This window comes from Tupaia chinensis, unplaced genomic scaffold (genome assembly GCF_000334495.1).
Source record: "Tupaia chinensis unplaced genomic scaffold, TupChi_1.0 Scaffold000074_1, whole genome shotgun sequence".
NCBI lineage: Eukaryota > Metazoa > Chordata > Mammalia > Scandentia > Tupaiidae > Tupaia > Tupaia belangeri.
Window position 1 is genome coordinate 2,877,068 of NW_006159534.1, and position 8,869 is coordinate 2,885,936.

Below are 8,869 nucleotides of genomic sequence, written 5' to 3' on the forward strand. Positions count from 1 at the left end.
CTCATAAGCTAGTGTGAACAACGCCAGATACACAGGCAAGGGAAGGTTAGGGAATACAGTATCCATACCATCTCACTTACCTGTTACTAATGTCCTGAGTTCAACACCAGCCCATGGCCAAGTCTTGGAAATAAAACTACTCTTGTCGGAAACAGAAAACCTTCAAAGGAGCACAATCTTAAAGAGCCACAGCACTCACGCTCTTATCTTAACACGCTCAGTTACGTGGTTTTCTTAGTGGCCTGTCCACACGGAAACAGTAAAATCTAAAATGAGACTAATTCAAAAAGCCTGTCAACAAGCATGGGAAAAAAACCCCGCAGAACCAAAAACTCCAGAGGGGTTCATTCATCAAACAATAAGTAAGGCCCTACTACATACAAAGATGATGAAGATTCAAACATTCAAACATATTGTTCACCCAGCAAATCAGTAAAGATTTCTTAAAATGTGAACGCAGTGGTTGGCCCTCCATCCCTGTGGGTTCTGCAACTAGAGATCCTGCAACTGCGATGCCTCATGCCTACTGTACCTGACGTGTGGCTACTTAGGGCTGCGACGGTCTCTTCTGTACGAACACATACAGACCTTTTTTCCTGCCATTATTCCCTAAACAATGCAGCACAATGACTATTCATGCAGCATTGTACATTGCATTAGGTATTACGAGTAATCTACAAATGACTTAAAGTATATTCGGACATTGGAGGATGTGCCTAAGTGATAAAAATACTACACCATCACATATAAGGGACTTCTGTGGCCCTGGATTTTGGTATCTGTGGGGGGCTTGGAAACAATCTCTGGATGATACTAAGGGTCCACTGAACTGGCAAAAGATGGAGGGAAGTGGGCCCCTCCAACGCTTCAAGGGGAAAGTCAGGGGCCAAAATTCTGGAGGGCAATTTTGTAACAAGCATCAAAGGCCTCGCTGTGCATGCCTGCTGAGTGAGCAATTACATTACAGGAATACAAGCCATGAAAATGATCAGAAGCAGCAACCAGGACAAGGAAGCTCACCATTATATTAGCTGTAAGAGTGGAAAACTGGCAACATTATAAATGCCTGTTTTGGAGGTGAATTATATTCCATTTACATGGCAATTCACAATCCGGTCATTAACCGACCTCTCCCAGGCCAGTTCCATAATCTAGTGGTTAAGGGAGCTGGGTCCCATATGGCCTGACCTCTGCGGCTTAAAAGATCAAACATACCCCAAATCTCAACGGGATGAAGAAAGGAAGAAGGAAATGAAGTGTGATTGTACCCCACTGGGGGGGGGTCTTTTTTTCTCTCTGTCTCTCCTCTCTCTGGTTAGTATATAATCCCTCCAGCAATTTAAAAAACAAAAAAAAGACCCTTCCCTCTGAAGCAAGGATACAAGAAAATACTGATAAAAAAAAAAAATCAGTCATATAAAGTATAATCCCAATTTCTAAAATGATTAATAATAATAGGACACATAGAGCCAGGTATGGAGGTGCACACCTCTAGTCTCAGTTGAGTAGCTGAGGCAGGACTGTGACACAGTGAGACCCTGCCCAAAATAAATAAGCAAGCAGTAACAATAATAGTAATACACACACATACACAAATCCTGACCTTTCTACTTATAAACCTGGAAAATATTTTTTTTTACTTTCTAAGTTTCTTTTTCCTCCCTGTAAAATGATGATGATAATATCTACATCATAAGGATTTTTAAAAAGTCATCCCAGTTTGGAATTTGGCTCTGTACAAGATGTCAACAATGCTGAAATCTCACAAAAGGAGACTCAAACACTCAGGCATGAATCACTGCATGTTACAATTACAGCGTGTAATGTTGCAACAACAGCCCCATAACCTAGTGGTTAAGGGAGCCAGATCCCACATGGCCAACCACAGTTTAAACCCCTGTCTCAGAGGCTTGGAAAACAGTCCTTGAAATCCCAGGAGGGAGAAATCAAGAGAGATTGTGGCATGACCACACTCCACTGGGGGATGCTTTCTCCCTATGACTCTGTCAAGGATCTGCAGCCTCTGGCCAAAAAAAGAAATGACAAGTTTTCTAACTAGTCTCTTTTTACATTTTTCCTCACGCTAATGCATCTAACATCACAACCAAATTGATTTTCGTAAAGCCCTAATTTCCTGTCATTTCTCTACTTTAAAAATCTCTTATGAGGGTCTGCTGGTGGTGTGGTGGTTAAGGCACTGGACTTTCACGGGGCTGACCACAGTTTGAGTCCTGGACCTGGTGGCTTACCTTCTCACATTCCTTTTCTCTCTTACTCCCTGGTGAGTGCTTGTGCCCGATAGCAAATTTAAAAAATAATAACAATAAATTGGGATCAGCAGTTAGCGTAATGGCTATGTCGCTGGACTCCCATGCAGTTGACCGCGATTCAAGTCCCGGACCTGGTGGCCTAAACTCACGCTGGGCGCATGTGCGTGTGTGCCCAAGATCCCGAGAGGAGAATGGAGGAGAAGGAATTGAGGCGTGGCCATCCCCTCTGGAGGGTGATTTCTCACTTTCTGTCTCTCTATCTCTGTCTTTCTGGCGAGTGCACGCACCCAATAAGAAAAAAATAATAATAACAATAAATAAAAGTAATCATCCTTCAAAAATAAAATCTCTCATGGCCTCAAGATGAGATTCTCTTGAGACTAACACAGTTTGCACTGCATAGGAACTATTACTAGTACGAGTGGAATCGGGCTGTTCAAATTTGAACCCTGGCTCCACCACTTACAAGCTGTGCAACCCTAGATAACTAACTTAACCCCTCTACACCTCATCTCTAAAATGCGGCAAGTGCCACATCACTTGGCTACTCTTATGAAGGAAAATAAGAAGAAAGTGCTTACTTAGCAGACAATGCCTGAGCAGGAGACGCATCCCTTAAATACTGCCATTACTACACCCCAAACCAGCTGCTCCCTCCGCCTGGGCTGCCCTCCCGACGATTCCCAAACACAGGCTGCCCACCTCAGGGTCTCTGCTGGAGGAGTTCCCACCCCCGAAGAACCTCCTTCACCACACTGGGTGTCTGTTCAATGTTTCTACTACTTACTCAAGGTGCTAGGCTGGAAATACAGGAAAAACGCAGTCCGAACCCTCAGAGCTCACGTCTAATAAAGACAGCCAGAGGAAGAGGTGCAATCATGGGTTACAGGTGCCAAGAGAGGCACTTCCTGGCAGCAATGAGGTGCTTACACAGAGCCCTGAGAGCTGAGTGGGTGAAGCAGGTCGAGTGGGTGCACAAGTCAGAGCACCCAGGACTGTGGTCAGTCACCATACCGAGCCTGGCACTGCTGCAGCCCAGAGGCTGAGGGTGGGCAGGGCAAGTAGAAGCTAGAGAAAGGGTGGGATCAGAAAGGTCATGAAGTTCTGCACTTCATTCTGTGGCCGGCCAGCTGCCATTACGTGACACTAAGCAGAAAATGCCTCCTTGGGATACTGAAAGGCCACATTGCATTGTTCCATACAGAAGCACTCATAACTACTGACTCACACAGTATTTAGTGTGACCGAGGAGCTATATTTTCATTTTTTTAAAAATTGTATTTATTATGGGGTCAGCAGGTGACATAGTGGTTAAGGACACTGGATTCCCACATGGCTGACCATGGTTCAAGTCCCAGACCTGGTGACTTGCCTTCTCACTTTCCCTCCCTCTCTCGCTAGCTCTCACTCTGTCCCTCTCTGGTCAAATTAAAATAAATAAATAAATAAAGCTAAATAAAATAATTCTTTAAAAAATTGTATTTATCATTATTTTTCAATTTGACCAGAGAGAGAGAGAAGGAAAGTGAGAAAGCAAGCCACTAGTCCGGGACTCGAACCATGGTTGGCCATGTGGGGGTCCAGTACCTCAACCACCACACCACCTGCCAGACCCATATTTTCACTTTTCAATTAGTTCAAATGGGAAACTGATCTGCAATTCAGTTCTAGAAAACTTTTATGTATGTTTGGAACGAGAAGGGTGTGTGAATTTACTTTTCAACTGTGAGTTTAATAAATTCTAAATACAGATCATGAATTTCTGATGAAAATTTCACATTCAAATTTAAATGTGCTGTAAGCCTAAAATACGTAGCAGATTTCAAACAACTAGTACAAAATAAGTACATCTCATTAATCACCTTTATATTAATCAAATGTTGAAATAACATTTTGACTATATTAAAGATACTAACATTAATTTCACCAGTTTCTTTCTACGTTTTAAAGGTTTTTTTGTTTTTGGTTTTGTTTTTTTTTGCTATAAGAATGCATATGCTCCCCAGAGAGAGGGAAAGCTAGACAGTGAGAGGGAACGTGATAAATAACTCCCAGAGATGATGCTACGATCCCTTCTCTTCTTGGGATTTTGGGCACACATGCATACGTGCCTGGCATGAGTTACAAGTCACCGAGTCTGAGACTTCAACCATGGTCAGCCACGTGGGAGTCCAAAGCCTTAACCACCGTGCCACCTACTGGCCCCTCTTTAAACCTTTTTAATATGGCTACTAAAAAATGAAGACAACATACATGGACTGCACTGTATTTCTATTGGACAGCGCTGACCCAACAGACACAGGGCAGAATGAAAAAGGAAGGACACTGGCAGCAGGAAGGCCAATGAAGAGACTTCCTGAAAAGTGCCCAGGGAAGAGTAAGGCCTTAATTACCTCAATTCTGCCCACGTTCAAAATCTAATTCAACACCTACTGTTGGGCCATTGGAAAAACTCATGATGCATTTCTGCATAGAAAACCGTAGAAAAATACATCATGACTTTTCTGACAACCCAATACTATCTCCAAAAGTTTCTTCCATCATAACTATTCCTAAGGAGCTGCTTTTCTCTAAACTCCTGGGGCATCCATTTCAGCACTTATTTACCATCTGTCATTTCCATTTAATTTTGGGGTGGTTTGTTTCTCACTGTAGACTAGAAACTCCTTGGTTACATTAAAATTTTCCACACTGCATGACACATTTTTCAATACTTCTAATAACTGGAGGTACATGGTTCCCCAAATATGCTCTCCCACAAGCATCTGGTGCTACCCACAGTGACTCTCCATAGCAGAAGGTCTTGAGAATCTTTTTTTTTTTTTTGGGGGGGGAGGCTTTTGCTATAGGACGCATGCACTCACCAGAAAGAGAGAGAGAGACAAAAAGCAAGAAATCACCCCCCGGGGGGGATGGACCACGCTGCAACCCCCTTCTCCTCCATTCTCCTCTTGGGATCTTGGGCACGCACGAACATGTGCCCAGTATGAGTTTAAGCCACCGGGTCCGGGACTCCAACCATGGTTGACTACATGGGAGTCCAGTGATGTAGTCACTATGCCATCTGCTGGTCCTGAGAATCTTTTTTCTTTTAGGCATCTTAATGATCTGAGCAACAATGATGTAAAAAGTCAATCACAACTCCAGGCCAATGTTCCAATAAACCAATGATAACTAATCAGTGAGCAAGCACTGGAAAATTGTACTATGTACTATCAGGAAGGAAAAAAAAAAATGCCAAGTGGCAAAGCAATTTAGAGTTTTCACAGGTTCCACTAAAAGTCAAGCATGGGATGGAAGATGGTGTGATGGTTAAGGGTGCTAGACTCCCACATGGTCAACAATGGTTCAAGTCCTAGACCTGGCGCTTGCTTTCTCATCTTCCCCTTCTCTCCCTATGTCCCACTCTGGTCAAATTAAAATAAGTAAATAAAATTAAATAGAATAATAATTTTTTTTATAAGTCAAGCAAACAAAAAAATCCTGATTATCTCCAATCTCTGTAGCCAGACATAAACTTTGTATCATAAGCTGCATGGTACAGACTTTTATCCAAGGGGAAAACACATAGCATTAAATTTTAAAAAGTAACTCCTAAATCAATCCTTCTAACAACACATTTTCCAAGTAGGGAGCCACATATTACTGGTAAATCTACAAGTTAGCATTTCCCCATCTAAATTAAAGGAATGTGATGAAGAACCTCTCCAGAGCAATGAAAAGAAGCAATAATGAAGGATTTCCCTTCAAGTGCTATTTAAACGTCCTGAGAACGCTTAAGCCAACAAACGCCTATACAAGTAGTCAGTTTTCACCACTACAGAAATAGGAGGCTGATAGCAAGTAGCTAAAAGCAAGGGACACTATGATTATTAGTACTGAACTTCTGGGAATTTCGTAGTTCTCAGATTATCTGATGTTTGTGTGACATTTAAAACATAAAACTGACAAGGTATTAGAAATGTTAGGGCATCAGGACTGATCTTTTGCATTTTGTTTAAAGGCTACCAAGTAGATACAGCAAATTGCAACTGAAGCTCCCATCTCCAAATAAACATCGAGCAATCAAAGATGGAGTCAGGGCAGCTCCTAAGGAAAAATAAGACAGCTCCATTCTGAAAGGCAGAAATTAGAAAAGGGGGAAGCTGTCAAATAGCCTGGATGAAATCAAAGAGTTAAAAAGAAACACTCATTTCCTTTAGCACTGTGGGAAAATCCCAGTTGCTAATAGAAGGCTGAGGAAAGTTTGGCTTGGCTGGTTTCATTTTGTTTTTCTCCCCAATATCATCTCTGAGTATGAACGATTGCTTTCCTGTCCTCGCAGGACTCTCAGTGAAGACTCCCCCACCAAACAGAGTTGTCTTCCGGTACCTGCTCCCCCACGTCCCTCCCCGCAAACCTGCTCCGACACCTCTGGGCACGTTGTGGGCTTTCCCGTCTGCGGCCGAGTGCTCCAAACTCAATGGACAATGAAGCTCACCCCGTCCACGCCAACTACAAAGCTCAGGAGGGCCATTTCCCTTTCCTGCCCAGATGGTGTTTTCCCTCTGAAGCAGGGTCCCTGCTCGCCTGGACCCCTAGTTTGGGCCTAGGACCGCTGCTCCTTTCCCACCTGCGGAGTCACTGGACCCCTAGGCCCCCAAATAAGTTATGCTGCAATGCCCACTCTGAAACGGGACCCCCTCCCCAAGGGACTGGTGGAGGACACGGGTTGCACAGTCCAGGTAGGATTGAGGAGACGTCTCCGGATGCTTGGTCATCGGCCTCAAAGCTAAGCCCGTCGTGCCCCCTCCATCTCCTCCCTACCCTAAACTTGTCTCCCCACCCCCTACAGCGAGGAGACCCGGGAGCTGTAGGCAGGCAGCACGGCCACCGCCTTCTGCAACGGAGTCATCGACCGACACTCACCCTTTCACCACAAAGAAGGGGTCCTCCATGGACATGGCGTCCCGGCCCCCCGCCGCCTCCGTCTACTCCGCGCAAAGGGCGCCCGCGCCCTCCTGGCCTCCCTCCGCCCACCCTATCGGCCTCCCGCAGCCGCCTGCGCCGGCCCGGGGAACCGCGAGTAGCCGGGTGCGGGCACAAGCCGGGATGCACCGGATGGCTACTGGCCCAGCACTCGATCGGCTCCGCGGGCCGAATCCCAGACTCCAGAGCCACTGCAGCCTCCTCCCCCGCCTCCTCCTGGCGCGTCCGTCGGCCTGACCCCGCCCCCAGACTCTGAGAAGCAGCCAATCACGAACGCGTCCCGTGGCACAACTTCCGCACCCGCGCCCACGTGAGCGGGGCCCCGCCCCTCGTCGGCCGGGCCTGGGCATACGTCATGCAGCCCTGGGGGCGGGGCTCGAGTGGCGGAGGTGGGACAGGCTTCTCCCGCCTCTGCCTCTAGCTCCCTGCAGGAGCTCCCAGTACCCTCTGAGGAAGGTAGTCACCGTTTTGGGTGAGCGGTACTTGCACCTGATTTGCATAATCTTTTTACGTTTCCTCTGCTTTTAATACTTAGTTTTGGTAACATGCGAATGTGATTTATAAATCCATCTCACCTTAACTTACACTAAAGCTCACTTATACATGGTAACCGGTTGTGATAATGTGACACAATTCCTTAACTGTGAGTCGGGCAGTGTGCTCAAGGTTGTATAGGCATCATCTCAATATTCTTGTAGGGAACATACTACTATTTCCATTTCATCGTAGGGAAAATACTATTATTTCCATTTCATAAATGAGTAAATTCAGAGAGGTTTCAAGAGTTCCTATGGTCACGCGCCAAGGACTGGGCGAAGTTGCAGGTTCTGTGCATTGTCCACCAGACAGGGTGTATTTTCATCTGGTGTACATTCTGTGTAGGACCACGTGAGGTCATTTTATCATACAGCATATGGTGCCTTCCCAGGAGAGACCAGCTTTGAGGGGCAAAGCGGGGGGCTAGATATGATATCTTCCTGTTAGCTATGGTTCAAGAGCTCTTCCCAACAGCACGTGGGCCAGGGCAATGAGCCTGCTCATGTGCTGGGTATGCTATAGAGTGTGTGGACAGGAGGTGTGGACTTTAGTGGCTGATAATGGTTGCATATTTACTTATGGGTCAGATTATGGGGCCCTGGTTTGTGATGTTAAGAACTGTGGGCATTTCCCCCATAGATCTTGGGGACTGAGGAATTGGGATTTGAAACAGATGATAAGGTGGTCAGGGAGGTCAGGTCCAGAGAAGGGCTGAGAGTGTCTGGAGCTAGGCTCTGGCACCTAGGATGGAGAGGAGGGATGCACTGGAATGAGGAAGGTGCTAAGTGTCATCTCACATGTTCTCCCAATGAGGTGATTACTGTTATTTTTATTATACCCCTTTTTATGAATGAGGAATCTGATGCTCTAGGAGGTTAAGTGATTTACCTAAGGTCATCAGTCTTTTTGGAGTCAGCAGATCTCTCAGAGCCAGATAAACCCCGTATGAGCCTAGGCTCTATCTTCCAGTTCCTTATCTATTTATACAACTCAAGTAATAATATCTAGCTCATGGTTTTTTGTGAACATTAAGTCAAAATGCATGGAAACCTCACGACCCCAAAAGAGTAAGGTAGTGAAGTCAGGGCAACCAT

The 8,869-nt window shown here is 45.4% G+C and overlaps 1 protein-coding gene across 1 annotated transcript in view; it reads right to left on the reverse strand.

Annotated features, from left to right (window-relative positions):
- Nucleotides 1–7,454, reverse strand: part of STX6 (syntaxin 6) — a 56,979-nt gene extending 49,525 nt beyond the window's left edge. The window contains exon 1 of the mRNA XM_006142317.3: nt 7,179–7,454. Coding sequence (XP_006142379.1) covers nt 7,179–7,213 — 35 coding nt within the window. The 5' untranslated portion in view covers nt 7,214–7,454. The remainder of the gene's footprint in view (nt 1–7,178) is intronic.
- Between the last annotated feature and the right edge of the window lie 1,415 nt (nt 7,455–8,869).